This window comes from Paramisgurnus dabryanus, chromosome 9, assembly GCF_030506205.2.
Source record: "Paramisgurnus dabryanus chromosome 9, PD_genome_1.1, whole genome shotgun sequence".
NCBI classification, from domain to species: Eukaryota; Metazoa; Chordata; class Actinopteri; order Cypriniformes; family Cobitidae; genus Paramisgurnus; species Paramisgurnus dabryanus.
Window position 1 is genome coordinate 14,719,858 of NC_133345.1, and position 17,599 is coordinate 14,737,456.

The following is a 17,599-nucleotide window of genomic DNA, read 5'->3' on the forward strand; positions in this document are numbered from 1 at the left end:
ATCTGGCACCTGTTCTGGCTGTGTAGACCCAGGCTGATTGGATCATCCCAACAAACCGTTTACAGCAGACGACTCCTAAGACGCACGTTGTCCCTTTTGTACACGTTTCATGCTTACACATGCAGAGAAATATAGAAATTCTTTCTGGATTGCTTCAAAAATTGGGGGGCTTGCGACTCCACTCTTTTATTATGGGAAAAGTGGTGGACTACTGCAGATGGAACAGTGGAAGGAAATTGATTTCTGACACATCACTGTATATTCTCAATTTTTTCCTCAGCGACGCAGAGAGGGAAGGAACAATCTTTAACGCCAAACAGTGCTAATGTGGACAAACATGGGGTGACACATAGATCTGTCTGATTGAGCAGTGCAGCCAAAACAACTGGCTTGCCGACACTCGGGTGGCCCAGGATAACTGCTCACCAAAATCTCAAGTCACAAAAGGACAACGTTCTGAAACCAAAATGCCAGTAAGGCCTGAAATTGCCACTGTCTCCACCTCCACAACCCAGGTGCTTAGGCGTGTTGTCCCATATGGTCTAGCGGTTAGGATTCCTGGTTTTCACCCAGGCGGCCCGGGTTCGACTCCCGGTCTGGGAAGCCGCTGCCTTTTGCATCTTTTCAAGATTGAAATACTTCACTGCTTTGTGGGTTTGATGTGTTGAGTAAAGTGGGTGAAAAAATTCCTCGCCTCTTCCAATATTTGCCTTTTTTGAGCTCACGCAAATTATAAAGTGGAGGAAACTGATTCATGACAAATTACTGTATTTCCTCATTGGTTACCTCCCCTGTACGAAGAGGGAAAAAATCTTAATGACTCAGTGGTGCTAAAGTGGACATTCACGCGGTGACCTACTGATCTATCTGATTGAGTAGTGAGGTCAAAGGGATTGGCCGGCTCACACTCAGGTTGCCCACAGCACCCGTTCTCCAAAAGCTTACGTCTCTCTAGTACAGTGCAACAAACCTTGTGTGACTTCATAACTGCAAGAAACGACCACTGATCCCGACGTGATTTGAACACGCAACCTTCTGATCTGGAGTCAGACGCGCTACCGTTGCGACACGAGACCTAACGCGCACCGTTTGGCACCTGTTCTGGCTGTGTAGACCCAGGCTGATTGGATCATCCCAACAAACCGTTTACAGCAGACGACTACTAAGATGCAAGATGTCCCTTTTGTACACGTTTCATGCTTACACATGCAGAGAAATATAGAAATTCTTTCTGGATTGCCTCAAAAATTGGGGGGCTTGCGACTCCACTCTTTTATTATGGGAAAAGTGGTGGACTACTGCAGATGGAACAGTGGAAGGAAATTGATTTCTGACACATCACTGTATATTCTCAATTTTTTCCTCAGCGACGCAAAGAGGGAAGGAACAATCTTTAACGCCAAACAGTGCTAATGTGGACAAACATGGGGTGACACATAGATCTGTTTGATTGAGCAGTGCAGCCAGAACAACTGGCTTGCCGACACTCGGGTGGCCCAGGATAACTGCTCACCAAAATCTCAAGTCACAAAAGGACAACGTTCTGAAAGCAAAATGCCAGTAAGGCCTGAAATTGCCACTCTCTCCACCTCCACAACCCAGGTGCTTAGGTAGTTGTCCCATATGGTCTAGCGGTTAGGATTCCTGGTTTTCACCCAGGCGGCCCGGGTTCAACTCCCGGTATAGGCAGCTGGTGCCTTTTGCATCTTTTCAAGATTGAAATACTTCACTGCTTTGTGGGTTTGATGTGTTGAGTAAAGTGGGTGAAAAAATTCCTCGCCTCTTCCAATATTTGCCTTTTTTGAGCTCACGCAAATTATAAAGTGGAGGAAACTGATTCATGACAAATTACTGTATTCCCTCATTGGTTACCTCCCCTGTACGAAGAGGGAAAAAATCTTAATGACTCAGTGGTGCTAAAGTGGACATTCACGCGGTGACCTACTGATCTATCTGATTGAGTAGTGAGGTCAAAGGGATTGGCCGGCTCACACTCAGGTTGCCCACAGCACCCATTCTCCAAAAGCTTACGTCTCTCTAGTACAGCGCAACAAACCTTGTGTGACTTCATAACTGCAAGAAACGACCACTGATCCCGACGTGATTTGAACACGCAACTTTCTGATCTGGAGTCAGACGCGCTACCGTTGCGCCACGAGATCTAACGCACGCAATTTGGCACCTGTTCTGGCTGTGTAGACCCAGGCTGATTGGATCATCCCAACAAACCGTTTACAGCAGACGACTCCTAAGATGCACGTTGTCCCTTTTGTACACGTTTCATGCTTACACATGCAGAGAAATATAGAAATTCTTTCTGGATTGCTTCAAAAATTGGGGGGCTTGCGACTCCACTCTTTTATTATGGGAAAAGTGGTGGACTACTGCAGATGGAACAGTGGAAGGAAATTGATTTCTGACACATCACTGTATATTCTCAATTTTTTCCTCAGCGACGCAAAGAGGGAAGGAACAATTTTTAACGCCAAAACAGTGCTAATGTGGACAAACATGGGGTGACACATAGATCTGTCTGATTGAGCAGTGCAGCCAGAACAACTGGCTTGCCGACACTCGGGTGGCCCAGGATAACTGCTCACCAAAATCTCAAGTCACAAAAGGACAATTTTCTGAAAGCAAAATGCCAGTAAGGCCTGAAATTGCCACTCTCTCCACCTCCACAACACAGGTGCCTAGGCGTGTTGTCCCATATGGGCTAGCGGTTAGGATTCCTGATTTTCACCCAGGCGGCCCGGGTTTGACTCCCGGTATGGGAAGCCGCTGCCTTTTGCATCTTTTCAAGATTGAAATACTTCACTGCTTTGTGGGGTTGATGTGTTGAGTAAAGTGGGTGAAAAAATTCCTCGCCTTTTCCAATATTTGCCTTTTTTGAGCTCACGCAAATTTTAAAGTGGAGGAAACTGATTCATGACAAATTACTGTATTTTCTCATTGGTTACCTCCCCTGTACGAAGAGGGAAAAAATCTTAATGACTCAGTGGTGCTAAAGTGGACATTCACGCGGTGACCTACTGATCTATCTGATTGAGTAGTGAGGTCAAAGGGATTGGCCGGCTCACACTCAGGTTGCCCACAGCACCCATTCTCCAAAAGCTTACATCTCTCTAGTACAGCGCAACAAACCTTGTGTGACTTCATAACTGCAAGAAACGACCACTGATCCCGACGTGATTTGAACACGCAACCTTCTGATCTGGAGTCAGACGCGCTACCGTTGCGCCACGAGATCTAACGCACGCAATTTGGCACCTGTTCTGGCTGTGTAGACCCAGGCTGATTGGATCATCCCAACAAACCGTTTACAGCAGACGACTCCTAAGATGCAAGTTATTCCTTTTGTACACGTTTCATGCTTACACATGCAGAGAAATATAGAAATTCTTTCTGGATTGCTTCAAAAATTGGGGGGCTTGCGACTCCACTCTTTTATTATGGGAAAAGTGGTGGACTACTGCAGATGGAACAGTGGAAGGAAATTGATTTCTGACACATCACTGTATATTCTCAATTTTTTCCTCAGCGACGCAAAGAGGGAAGGAACAATCTTTAACGCCAAACAGTGCTAATGTGGACAAACATGGGGTGACACATAGATCTGTCTGATTGAGCAGTGCAGCCAGAACAACTGGCTTGCCGACACTCGGGTGGCCCAGGATAACTGCTCACCAAAACCTCAAGTCACAAAAGGACAACGTTCTGAAAGCAAAATGCCAGTAAGGCCTGAAATTGCCACTCTCTCCACCTCCACAATCCAGGTGCTTAGGCGTGTTGTCCCATATGGTCTAGCGGTTAGGATTCCTGGTTTTCACCCAGGCGGCGTGGGTTCGACTCCCGGTATGGGAAGCCGATGCCTTTTGCATCTCTTCAAGATTGAAATACTTCACTGCTTTGTGGGGTTGATGTGTTGAGTAAAGTGGGTGAAAAAATTCCTCGCCTCTTCCAATATTTGCCTTTTTTGAGCTCACGCAAATTATAAAGTGGAGGAAACTGATTCATGACAAATTACTGTATTTCCTCATTGGTTACCTCCCCTGTACGAAGAGGGAAAAAATCTTAATGACTCAGTGGTGCTAAAGTGGACATTCACGCTGTGACCTACTGATCTATCTGATTGAGTAGTGAGGTCAAAGGGATTGGCCGGCTCACACTCAGGTTGCCCACAGCACCTATTCTCCAAAAGCTTACGTCTCTCTAGTACAGCGCAACAAACCTTGTGTGACTTCATAACTGCAAGAAACGACCACTGATCCCGATAAGATTTGAACACGCAACCTTCTGATCTGGAGTCAGACGCGCTACCGTTGCACCACGAGATCTAACGCACGCAATTTGGCACCTGTTCTGGCTGTGTAGACCCAGGTTGATTGGATCATCCCAAAAAACCGTTTACAGCAGACGACTCCTAAGATGCAAGTTATCCCTTTTGTACACGTTTCATGCTTACACATGAGGAGAAATATAGAAATTCTTTCTTGATTGCTTCAAAAATTGGGGGGCTTGCGACTCCACTCTTTTATTATGGGAAAAGTGGTGGACTACTGCAGATGGAACAGTGGAAGGAAATTGATTTCTGACACATCACTGTATATTCTCAATTTTTTCCTCAGCGACGCAAAGAGGGAAGGAACAATCTTTAACGCCAAACAGTGCTAATGTGGACAAACATGGGGTGACACATAGATCTGTCTGATTGAGCAGTGCAGCCAGAACAACTGGCTTGCCGACACTCGGGTGGCCCAGGATAACTGCTCACCAAAATCTCAAGTCACAAAAGGACAACGTTCTGAAAGCAAAATGCCAGTAAGGCCTGAAATTGCCACTCTCTCGACCTCCACGATCCAGGTGCTTAGGCGTGTTGTTCCATATGGTCTAGCGGTTAGGATTCCTGGTTTTCACCCAGGCGGCCCGGGTTCGACTCCCGGTATGGGAAGCCGCTGCCTTTTGCATCTCTTCAAGATTGAAATACTTCACTGCTTTGTGGGGTTGATGTGTTGAGTAAAGTGGGTGAAAAAATTCCTCGCATCTTCCAATATTTGGCTTTTTTGAGCTCACGCAAATTATATAGTGGAGGAAACTGATTCATGACAAATTACTGTATTTCCTCACTTGTAACCTCGCCTGTACGAAGAGGGAAAAAATCTTAATGACTCAGTGGTGCTAAAGTGGACATTCACACGGTGACCTACTGATCTATCTGATTGAGTAGTGAGGTCAAAAGGATTGGCCGGCTCACACTCAGGTTGCCCACATCACGCATTCTCCAAAAGTGTACGTCTCTCTAGTGCAGCGCAACAAACCTTGCGTGACTTCATAACTGCAAGAAACGACCACTGATCCCGACGTGATTTGAACACGCAACCTTCTGATCTGGAGTCAGACGCGCTACCGTTGGGCCACGAGATCTAACGCAGGCTTTTTGGCACCTGATCTGGCTGTGTAGACCCTGGCTGATTGTATCATCCCAACAAATCGTTTCCAGCAGACGACTCCTAAGATGCAAGTTGTCTTTTTTGTACACGTTTGATGCTTACACATGCAGAGAATTATAGAAATTCTTTCTGGATTGCTTCAAAATTGGGGGGCTTGCGACTCCACTCTTTTATTATGGGAAAAGTGGTGGACTACTGCAGATGGATCAGTGAAGGGAAATTGATTTCTGACACATCACTGTATATTCTCAATTTTTTCCTTAGCAACGCAAAGAGGGAAGGAACAATTCTTTAATGCCAAGCAATGCTAAGGTGGACAAACATGTGGTGACACATAAATCTGTCCGATTGAGCAGTGCAGCCAGAACAACAGTCAACCCATCACAAAAATGATAAGATTAATTTAATTTTAAGCATGTCTCATGTTCCTGTTTCTGACTTCACAAAGGTCATGGGTTCGGATGTCAGGGTAAACACACATACTGATAACATGTATACATTGAAAGTATTGGAAGTCACTTTGGATAATTCTGCCAAACAGAATGTAAAATGCTCTCTACATTTAAAGTGTCCTGTTCAAACTTTTTCTGCCTGACAGTGACAAGTTTAAAATAAATGACGATGACATTTAATTTAAAATATATGACTTTGCGGTGTACAATAATTTTTGTTTTTGATGATTGACACTTTTATGCAAAAATCTTTATTTATTATTATTATTATTGGACTTATTGTAGCTGTTTTGTCCCAGTACTCGATAATCAATGCAAATCATTGCACTTAAACATAGTTATAGTGTATAAAGATCATTTGAGGTACTTTGAACCAAGCTATCAATAAAGGGTGAATTACCCCGAGGTCAGTGGCTGCAAGTAAAATGGTCTGCATTTAACTGTGAAGGATGAAGGAATTTTACAAATTAAAATTAACATAAAAACATTATTTGTTTTTTATTTTAATCAGTAATGTGTTCTGCTGAGGAATCTGAATCAAACTGATTTGTCATACATACTAGCAAATCTTTTCATCACATGACAACAAATTTTATGGGCTGCTGTGTACAACAGAAGTTTTGTTCATTTTGTGATGTCCACTGCTCCTGTCTCTGCTCTGCCCACTTCATTTCTTCAGTTCAGACTTATGTTGTAGCTGTGATGTGTAACAAAGAGACACTTCGGATTAACAGACTTCAACATATCAAGGCCCATATTTTATCAGAGGACAAGGTAAGACTGTTGCTAAACAACCAAAAATTGTAGACTTTGTGTCGAGACCCGTCCCTTATGAAAATTAACCATGGTTTTACAGTAAAAAACATATGTGCACGGTTTTGACAACCATGGTTTTAAAAAACCATAGTTAAACAATGGTTAGTGCAGTAAAACTATGGTTTTGATGATAATAATCAGTACACCAGAGTGGCAATTTTTCTGAAACTGTCTATAACAATAGTGTTAGATATTGGTGTCAAAAGTCTCAGACACAAGTAAAATGCTCTTGAACCACTGAGTTTGACCATCATTTTAGTCTCCATAAAAACATGAAAAGTAATTTTGTTTAATCAACATTAGTTTATTCTTTTTAACTTACACTTATATGCCTCGGGTCTTTAGTGATCCTTTACACTTTTAACCTTAAATAATTATAAAACAGATGTTATTTTAAATGTATGTGTTTTTTCTGTTGTTAAATCATTAAGACAAGGTAAGAGATTTTAAATGTTTTCTCTGTTGGCCTAAAACAAACTATATCATAGAATTTATAAACTCGTTGTGCAACTTGCAAAAGCATATTGAATTTAAGGAACTTCTGGTCTCTGTTTAATGGTCTGACTAGTGGCTAAACTGAACTCTGGAAAAAAATCTGTCATGGAAAATAAAAAAAAATTTTGGTTTCCAAAAGATGAGGAGAGACGGCACTAGGGCTGTCACTTTTGAGAAAAATCAAATTCGAACGGATTTCGAATATCATGCAATGTATCCGAATATATTCGAATATCTAGGCGCCGCCCCCCCACGCACATCAAAAACCCCACCGTAATGGAGGTTCAATCACAAAATTATTAACAGTGACAGTCATAAACAGGGTTGTCTGCATTACTTTTTTACTTAATGTTTGAAACAGCAGGTTATCAACTTATGAATAACAAACTTTATATATATAAAAAAATGATTCAGAACAGTTACAAACAATAACGTGACAACTTAAATAGCAGCAGGAGTATATAGGCAGACGCAAACGGAATTCGCGCCCGCAGATTTCGGCAGAAAACTCAGCGGAAATCCGCGGATTTAATGTCCGTCATTGACAAGCACACATATCCCGCGCTTGAGCGTGTTTGTGACCAGAACTGTCATTGACAACAACCACACATACAAAGCCTATCCCGCGCGTTTGTGAGCCGTCATTCACAAGTACATTAACCCTGCGCGTGCTGTTTGCTTGCCCGTTTTCAATGATAGAGAGCACAAACCCTTTGATACTTGAGATGAAATTAAACTTACCGCTTTAAGCAGATCTCACTTGTCGTCAATGTGACGCGCAACAGTCAGCACATGATCATTTCAAATCCGTTTACAAGACAAATGCTGTTGTTGTTTAATATAAAGTTTACATTGCGTTGTAAACATGATGAAATTATCTTCATACATGCTAATTTCATAATGTGAACGTATTAACACAAGCTTTTTATTCTGCTATAATATTTAACACTATAAACAATGTGTCATTTTATATACAAACTATAATTCTATCTTGACATGCACATGAGGTTCATTTTGGTCCCATTTGATTCCCTCTCTTGCGCACAGTTGCCCTCAGCCTCCTTCCTATTACGAGGTGTTACTGTAAAAAATGCGCTACACATGGCATTTAAAAAACCGGATGGTTTATTTATAGTTCGAATATGGATATTTCACGTCATGTTCGAATGCATATTCGAATATCGAATAAAAAGTGACAGCCCTAGACGGCACCCTTAAGAAAATTAACCATGGTTTTACTACAGTTAAAACCAATAAAACCATGGCTACTGTAGTAAAACCATGGTTACCACAAAATAACCATGGTTTTGACAACCATGGTTTTCAAAAACCACAGTCAAACCATGGTTAGTGTAGAAAAACCATAGTTTTGCTGATAGTAATCAATACACCAAAAAAACATGGTTACTACACTTTTACCACAAATAAGGGTTTGTCCAGTCACAGATAGTGTACAAACAATCTAACCCAATACGGCTCAATTTTTTATATCTTGTTTTGTCGAGCTGCAAAAGTGATTAAATGTAGGCTATACAAAACACTGTTCATTTCCAATAAGGGGGAATGGATTGTTTTCCCCATACCTCATGCCATGCCCCCAGCTATAACATGACACCAATCAAGTCTATGATTGGCTGAATTTTAGTTCACTAAAATCTAAATAACAAATCTAAGGCTGCATCCAAAACCGCCTACTTCCATACTATATAGTAGGTGAAAAGCAGTAGGTGAGGCGAGTAGTCTGTCTGAATTAACAGTATTCCAAGTACAGTAGCCAAAAGTACCCGGACCTACTACTTCTGGCAAGATCCCAAAGTGTTCATTCGATAGACCCTTCTTCACTATCCTGTGAGGCCCAGGGAGAGGAGTTATCCAATGAAGAAGAAGAAGGAGGCTTGTTTTATTCAAAAATGTCCAAAAGCGGTAATGCAGCTCATTTCAAATGCACCTATATTAAACAGCTGTCCCTTGTGGTTAAATTGTGCTAATTTTAGGCAAAATGCAGTACGCCCAAATTCATTCATACTATTGACATTCATACCATATAATACCAACTGTACGTCAATGAGTTGGTACTTCATCTAATTTAGTACCTACTGTCACAGTATGCGATTTTGGATGCAGCCTCAGACTCTGGTAAGAGAGCATGCATATCTTTTGGTTTTCGGGTATGTTTTAGAACAATTAAGTCCAACATACTCTGACTGTCAGCATGTCATTTTGAGCTCTGAAAAGAGCAATGAATGCATCACTGAACATAAGCCAATGTTTCATAATGCATTACAATAACAATATCATACTCTGTCACAGAATATGGACTTGCCTGCGATGCTGCCTAGCCCTCTCACAACTCATGTGCTGAATATAGCTAATGGAGTTCCTGGAGCAAACATGACCATCAGCCTCCACCGCTTAGACCCCATCTCATCATTGTGGAACGAACTTTCAACCAGGTAAACATATAGTGCAGTGAAGTTTATAATTCCTTCACTGAATTATTCACTTAAAAATGTTGGGTAAATATTGGCTTACAAAATTAACCTACAGTATGCTGGGTTGTTTCAACCCAAGTGATGAGTTATTTAAAGTCATGTGTAATACCGTTTTGACTTTGTTTTTAGTTTGCATCAATTCCCTTAGTTGTTGTTCATTGATTTGTCATTTGGTTCAACAGTATTCAGCTCATGACTACCAGTACTTAAGTCTGTATATTTAGAGAATTATTGATGTATTTTGGTATGTTTACCTGTGGAGTCTGATCATGCCTTAGTTTTAAAACAAATTGGAAAATCTTTTGAGTTGTTTGATATAGTTTATCCGACAGCTATTTTGGTTTTATTTTATTTATAATTTTACATTTGTTTCCCTGATGTTCTACGTCTCTTAACAAATAATATATTTAGCAGTAGACCTTCTTTTCTAAGTACTAATGTAACAGATTAAGGGCTTTTCAGAAAACATGTGTCAATGTTATAATTAGGAAGTATTCTGATGAGTGTCACAGTAATGTACATGTGACAACAATGTACAGCTATACTGCTGAACAAAGCCAAAGCGCAGTAACTACACACTTGGTCGAAATTGAGTTAAGGCTTGAAATGAGCATTATGACATCATGTTCTGTCTTGTGACAAGGTCTCTTGGTTAAATTTTGTCCCGTTTCGGAGAAACAAGGGTGTCAAAATTGCAGTAACTACAAAATCCTTGCTAATACCAAGGCAAACCGCAGTAAGTGATTTTACTGCGTTCTGGCTTTGTTTCCCCGGCTTTGACACCGCAGATACAGCGGTTTGCCCTGATCGTAGCACACAACAACAAACCAACCATGGCACAATCCCGTGGCCAAATGATGGTTGAACTCGCGTTAAAACGCAAATAAACAAATACGGGTAAGGAAGATAGCAATATATATATTAAATAATATAAATATATAAAAATAATAACTCTAAATACTAAGGCAAATTACAGCTTTATAAGTAGTTAACATTGACTAGCCAGCTGCTAGCAAGTTTTAAATTACCTGTGCTTGTCCATTGAAGGCAATATCCTCCGACAATAATGATATAATCTGAGTCAGTCGCATTGGTGTTTGTTGATTCGAACATCTCTCCACTTTTTAGGCAGCTAATCCAATTGTATTGATTGTTACTCCTTTTTTTTTTGATAAGTTTGATAAATGTCTGGTACAGTTATATAGGCAAAGTTAGCGGCGCCCAGTCAACCTGACGAGCGCAGCCGGGCCAGCAGAAAGCACGCTAGGTGAAAAAGTACACTTCCATAATGTAGCCACTGAAAGTGCTTTTTTCCACGCACTAATTTTGTAGGCTACTTAATATTAAAACATTTTGTTTAGTACTTCTTAAACTAATCCTAAGAATATCTAAGTTTACATAACTCTGCTACTTTGAGACAACATGAAAATTAACTAAAATGTGCATACTGTTAGTTACAATAATGTATTCTATCGAAAAACATGTTCTTCTATTTTTAAATTGTGTTAATTTTTAACTACTGTTTTTAAAGCAAACCTCATCTAATGTATTTTTTAATAAATAAAAATTAATAAAATGAGTAAAATACTCTTTGTGGTAAAAGGAGCATTTTTAGCATTCACATCATGCAAACATCAATAAAACTATTACGGTTATTAAAAACAATCAAAATGTATTAAGAAGCATGAGAAAAAGTTGAATGAGCACATTTAGTTCGTAGATACTGCACTTTGCTATTACAATAGTGTTTTAGTTGTTTAAGGTCATCCAAAGGCAGAGTGCAATATCTGCATTTTGGGAGTCAAAGGTCACATCGGTGGTCGTGGTTTTTTTCTATAAAAATTTCTCCTCATTAAGTACTTAGTAGTAGACTGTGTAATTACATGCAACTAAATGTACTTAATATGTAACTAAGTTATGGAACAGCATGTACTTACAGATTGTAATTATGCACATGTAATAAGCTGCAACTGTTACACATATGTAACAGGTCGAGTCTGTTACAAAGCTAATTACTGGTGTAATAAAAGGTCTTGTTACATATGTGTTACAGTGTAATATTGAAAGTACTTTGTGTAGTACTATGTAATAACAAGTACCTACATATGTTACTAGTTACATAGTTCACAGTTTAAATACATGCATTCGCTTGTTAATTACATTTAAATTACATAATATTACACGGGGATAAGCTACGTAAAATAAAGTGTATCAAGAGTGTACTTAAGTGTACTTCATGTGTATCTACATACCTTATTCTTTTGTAATGTAGTTTGAATCAACTCACTAGTTCACAGTTTAATTACATGAATTAGCTTCTTAATTACATTTAAATTACATACTATTACACGGGGATAAGCTACTTAAAATAAAGTGTATAGTGTGTACTTAAGTTTGAAACGACTTACTAGTTCACTGTTAATTACATGAATTAGCTTCTTAATTACATTTAAATTACATAATATTACACGGGGATAAGCTACTTAAAATAAAGTGTATCTAGAGTGTACTTAAGTGTACTTCATGTGTATCTACATACCTTATTCATCTGTAACAAAGTTTGAATTGACTCACTAGTTCATAGTTTAATTACACGAATTAGGTTCTAATTGCATTTAAATTACATAATATTACACGGGGATAAGCTACTTAAAATAAAGTGTATCTAGTGTGTACTTAAGTTTGAAACGACTTACTAGTTCACTGTTAATTACATGCATTAGCTTCTTAATTACATTTAAATTACATAATATAACACAGGGATAAGCTAAATAAAATAAAGTGTATCTAGAGTGTACTTAAGTGTACTTCATGTGTATCTACATACCTTATCCATCAGTAACGTAGTTTGAATTGACTTACTAGTTCATGGTTTAAATACATGAAATAGCTTCTGAATTGCATTTAAATTACATAATATTACAAGGGGATAAGCTACGTAAAATAAAGTCTATCTAGAGTGTACTTAAGTGTACTTCATAAAAAATTGAATGCTAAAAATATTTAATTTTGATATACTCCAGTATACTTGCGCTCACACTAATGACCAGTATATTTAAAGTGTGCTATTGATTAGTTAGTGCTATTTCGGAACAACAATTTTTTTACTTCATATTTTACTTTAAGTGTATTTGGTGTACTTTTGTGTGCTAAAGTGGAACAACTTCAAGTGTACTTAGTACAATTTAAGCATATGGCTGTTTGTGCTAAATGCATGCTTGATAAGTGAATTTATAGTTTATTTTTGTGTTTAATTTGTGTTAAACGTACAATACAAATGTATTATGAGTGTCTTGCAAACATACACTCAGTATAGACCCCTTGCACGTGACGTCACGCTCTACTCGCGCGAATTATGGACGCCATGACGGACGGCGGAAGTGCTATGTTGTAGACGGACGGCAAGCCGAACAAGTACGTGTTTGTGTTCGTTAGGGTCATAAAATGGTTATTTCGTGTTGCTGTGATGCACCTACCATTACAGAAAAGTGGCATAAATACATTATTTTTACATGAATGGTATTGTTTAATGCTGCAGTGACACCATAAATCATAGCCACGCATTTTCACCGTGAGACCCACGCAATTGACCCCATTCTCACGCCACACATCCATTTTCACGATGTAAGTAGGTAAACCAGTGCTCGCAGTACTGGCACTTTTATATTTTAGCGTACCTTCACTGTCTTTTGCGTGCCATCACTTCTCATGTTGCTGGTACTTTGCTGCAAAGAGTCAAAGAGCATTTCACTTTATGTGGCGCTGCGCAGGAAGTTCGGCAGCGAGGACATCAGAGTACCGCGAGAGCAAGTCGAAATGTTACAAAAGGGTCCGCCTTTACCTTTGCTCTCGCGTTACTCTGATGTCATACGCCGATCAGTTAACTCCGCACCAGTCGAACACACAAAGCGTCAAGGTCTGGATGAAAAGCAGAGACCTGCCCGGATTCCACGCACGCAGATACCCTCACAGAAAACAGCAATTTTAATCAACCATCACTTGCGTGTGCATGTTTGCAAGCAGAACAAGCCTGCGTGATGTTTGCGGTGACAGGTTTTAATAAAAGAGAAAAAAGTCAATTGATATTTGACATCTATAAACAATAATATATACGAAATATAATTATATGGTCTTGACATACACATTATCTGTTGCTTTAGTTTAATATAAACTACTCATTTGGTGTATTTGATTGTGACAGTCCCTCTATCACCAATCACAAATCATCACTTTACGCTTCTCTTTCTCAGTGGATAAACTGAATACATTTTACAGAGACCAGTATTCATTAGATTTTAAGAACTTTTTTGGCACTTTTATCAGAAGGAAAGCATAATAGAAGTGTATAAAATAATAGTAAAGACTCTAATCTCAGGCATTTAAACTCAGTAAAAGCTTTTATTTCAATTTAATTTCTAAAATATGATTCGATTTGTATTGTGAACCATTTTAACGCAGTCTTTTCCAACTATTTAACACAGAAATAGCTAAAATCCACACTATTATCAATTGGCAAATGGTTAGGACTTATATAAAAAATTATTACCACAAACCCCCACCCCCCAAAAAAAATTCTCACTCCAAGCTGAACTCAGAAGTTGGCAGCTATGCAGACTTTTAAAAGCCTTAAGATCAGCACCAGTGTATGGGGATATCCCGTTTACCACATAGTGGTACAAATCATGCGGGCTGAAGTCGGGCAGACTCTGCGATTTAATGAGGTCCGTGAAAATTGAAGGAGGAAGAAGGTAAGGGTCGGTATCCAGTCCCGCTATCTCTAACTTCTCTAAATAGCGCTTTTTGTGAGGACCTATCAAATGCCCTACCTCGACCGATAACGGTACAACAACTTCCTTAATATAAGAAGCCATGTATTTTAGTGTAATATATATTTAAACTGTTTAAAACTAATAAAAAATCCCGCTCGTCTATTACTAATCAACCTAGTGCGTCAGTGATTTTGCCGTCCAGCATGGCGTCGTCACGTGGTCTAGGTCACGTGTTTACAAAGGGTCTATACCTTGAATAGATTGTTTGCATACATTTTATAGATCTATATTTTTTGGCTAATCCAAAATTCTTAAAACTACCCTGGTAAAAATAAATATGGTAAGTATATTACGTTTTGTATACTTTAGCATACCTGCAGCTAGACCAGTGACTAGTATACTTCAAGTTTGTTTATGATTAGTTAACTTAAAGAGTGCTATTTTGGGAATAGATGACTTCAGCTGATAACATATCCAAAATTATTTTTTGGAAATAAATGTTTCCAATTAAATAAAAGCTGATTAAAACAGTCAAAAAAATTGTTATAAAAATATTTAAAATATATGTTTATTCACAGCATTCATAGTGTACACTATTTGCGTAAAAATGGAACAATTACTCATTGAAGAATGTCAAGATGATTCAGAGTTTTCAACATCTTTCTCACGCAAAATCAACTTTAGTCTGGCAGGTTTTGATTCAGCCAAATAGTAGTCTGAAAAAGAGAGACACTACGCTCAATTAACAAGTGTTTAATTTTAAGACATTGCATTTATTTAAGACTTACTGTTTTAAATCTATAGTTTACTGGCTGAAGAGAACAATGGCAACTGAGCAGAAAGTATATTTTTACATAACTTGAGCTTGACTAGAATGTCCTCATATTTAGAACTCTTCATTAAAATAACTTCCCAAAGTAGGCATATGAACATACTCAATTACCCCAAAAAGTAAAATTACATTTCTTTAGACTCACCGTATTCACATTAGATTATTATTTCACATTACCCTGCTGAAAAAAACAGCATACCAGCAAGACCAGCATATGTTGTGTTTTGGTGCTGGTTTGCTAGTGAACACCAGCTAAACCAGCATCAAACCAGCATCAGCACCAGCATTAGCACCAGCTAAACCAGCATTAGCACCAGCAAAACCTGCATTAGCACCAGCATCCCATGCTGGTCATACCAGCATATGTTGTGTTTTGGTGCTGGTATGCTGGTGACCACCAGCTAAACCAGCATAGACCAGCATAATTCCCATGCTGGTCCATGCTGATTTGATGCTGTTTTTTCAGCAGGGTAGATTATCTTTTGTCTCTTAAACATTCTTTTAGAAAACATAAATTGTCTATTTAACACTAATTATATGCTCAAAACAACCTCAACATCATATGAGTTATTATATGTCATATTTCTTTACTCTTGTTTCATACGCAAACTAATGATCTCATTTACATTTCAATTATTAACACTATCACCATGGCAACATTCACTTGAAACAAAATGGCGGACACCCGCGATTACTGAACTCACGGTACTGTCAAATAGTTGTTTACCATCAAAATTCAAGTAACAACATAATTGCATTTTTTTCTCTCTGTGAAATAGCAATCTTTGTTTTTAAAAGGAACTCACAAGATAGTTACTTCAGTGAGTATTACATTCACGAGTCCTTAAAATACAGTTTTGTCGTTCAAAACTCACTCAAAACGTTAAACACTAATGACACCTTTAACTTGTTATATACTCGAATTAATCTTACCTGCAAAGAATATTAAACAAGATAGATTAATTTCTCCCAGAGCATCTTGAATAACTGTTATCTGTTCTCTGCATTAACTTGTGTATATAAGTGCTACTACTACTAAGCAGACGCGAGAGCTCCCCCTAGCTGTCTGTATGATGTAGACCGCCTATTTACACACATACCGGTACAAATATATTGCTACTGCAGAACTCTTTTACAATGAAAACTGTGTCCCTGAAGTACTTTAAGAAATTCAGTTCAGGCAGTTTACCTATTTATCATGTTCTGAAAAAAATAAATAGCCTATATATAACACTCAAAATTTAAATGGGGGGGGGGGGTCTTCCGTTTCCATATCTTTTATTTAACTAGTACCACATATACAAACATCAATATATGAAGAGTTTCGTTGCAAAACGTTTTTTTAATTGTTCAGAAATCTCGTTTTTTGGTTGCATTCCAATTAACATCAATTCAACTGCAGTTGGTTTGTTTTGATTTAAACCTTCATAACTTAAAAAATACAGCTAAGTAGCACCATAAAACAAAATAATAACATGATAACATAATAATAAACATGTTTTGACAAAATAAAAAAAGGATTTATCTCGTTTTCAGTGTTTGGAGTAACGCATTACAAAATATAATATATTACAGTGATATTCGTTTTGGCTGTAACGCAGTAATATAACGCATTACTGATAAAATTTTGGTAATATTTTACTCGTTACAGTCTTAGTAACGCGCGTGTTACAACAATGCATTTCAAAGACCGTGTTATTTTTTATTTTTTTTATTTTTGACCAATGCGCGCGACCAGCATCCAAACAGGAAAAATGGTATGTCTGTTTCCGGGTGCTGTATGCAGCATGTTTATTTTTACTTTAATTTTGTATTTGAACTGCGATTTGGACACGGTGCGCGTCAAATATAGACGCAATTCTTAATGAGCCACTTCTGGGAAGTCCGCGGCTGTATAAACATTGACTAAAGTGGTCGCAATCAGGTCCGGTAGCGCCGCACACGCATAATTCTGCGAATGAGAGCACTTAGTAAAAGCAAAAGAAAATTTATATCGGTCTCCTGTGCTCCTTGAACCTCAGAAGTAAAAAGACTTTTAAAAAGCTTCCAAGTAAAATCCATATGAACACCAGCAATGACAAGGTAAGCTAACGTTGCTATGGTTACAGTCCATATACTTAATAGATTGCTAGGCTATTCCTATGCTATCTACAGTTTTATTACAAACAGCAACCTAAACTACAACGTAACATTAGTGTAGACTTAAACATGGTTATCTTAATAGTACATTTACCCTGCTGAAAAAACAGCATACCAGCAAGACCAGCATATGTTGTGTTTTGGTGCTGGTTTG

General features: G+C 38.5%; 1 protein-coding gene and 8 non-coding genes across 9 annotated transcripts in view; 5 read left to right on the plus strand and 4 right to left on the minus strand.

Moving 5' to 3' along the window:
• Window positions 1-531: 531 nt before the first annotated feature.
• trnae-uuc (transfer RNA glutamic acid (anticodon UUC)) lies at window positions 532-603 on the plus strand. Its single transcript has one exon. It is a non-coding gene; the product is annotated as a tRNA-Glu (tRNA).
• A 401-nt stretch (window positions 604-1,004) lies between these two features.
• Window positions 1,005-1,076, minus strand: trnaw-cca (transfer RNA tryptophan (anticodon CCA)). The gene has a single exon. It is a non-coding gene; the product is annotated as a tRNA-Trp (tRNA).
• Window positions 1,077-1,617: 541 nt separating this feature from the next.
• Window positions 1,618-1,689, plus strand: trnae-uuc (transfer RNA glutamic acid (anticodon UUC)). Its single transcript has one exon. It is a non-coding gene; the product is annotated as a tRNA-Glu (tRNA).
• Window positions 1,690-2,090: 401 nt separating this feature from the next.
• Window positions 2,091-2,162, minus strand: trnaw-cca (transfer RNA tryptophan (anticodon CCA)). The gene has a single exon. It is a non-coding gene; the product is annotated as a tRNA-Trp (tRNA).
• Window positions 2,163-3,178: 1,016 nt separating this feature from the next.
• trnaw-cca (transfer RNA tryptophan (anticodon CCA)) lies at window positions 3,179-3,250 on the minus strand. Its single transcript has one exon. It is a non-coding gene; the product is annotated as a tRNA-Trp (tRNA).
• A 542-nt stretch (window positions 3,251-3,792) lies between these two features.
• trnae-uuc (transfer RNA glutamic acid (anticodon UUC)) lies at window positions 3,793-3,864 on the plus strand. Its single transcript has one exon. It is a non-coding gene; the product is annotated as a tRNA-Glu (tRNA).
• A 1,015-nt stretch (window positions 3,865-4,879) lies between these two features.
• Window positions 4,880-4,951, plus strand: trnae-uuc (transfer RNA glutamic acid (anticodon UUC)). Its single transcript has one exon. It is a non-coding gene; the product is annotated as a tRNA-Glu (tRNA).
• Window positions 4,952-5,352: 401 nt separating this feature from the next.
• On the minus strand, window positions 5,353-5,424 carry trnaw-cca (transfer RNA tryptophan (anticodon CCA)). The gene has a single exon. It is a non-coding gene; the product is annotated as a tRNA-Trp (tRNA).
• Window positions 5,425-6,311: 887 nt separating this feature from the next.
• uraha (urate (5-hydroxyiso-) hydrolase a) overlaps window positions 6,312-17,599 on the plus strand; it is a 51,985-nt gene continuing 40,697 nt past the window's right edge. Inside the window, exons 1-2 of the mRNA XM_065270023.2 lie at window positions 6,312-6,676; window positions 9,524-9,666. Coding sequence (XP_065126095.2) covers window positions 6,482-6,676; window positions 9,524-9,666 — 338 coding nt within the window. The 5' untranslated portion in view covers window positions 6,312-6,481. The remainder of the gene's footprint in view (window positions 6,677-9,523; window positions 9,667-17,599) is intronic.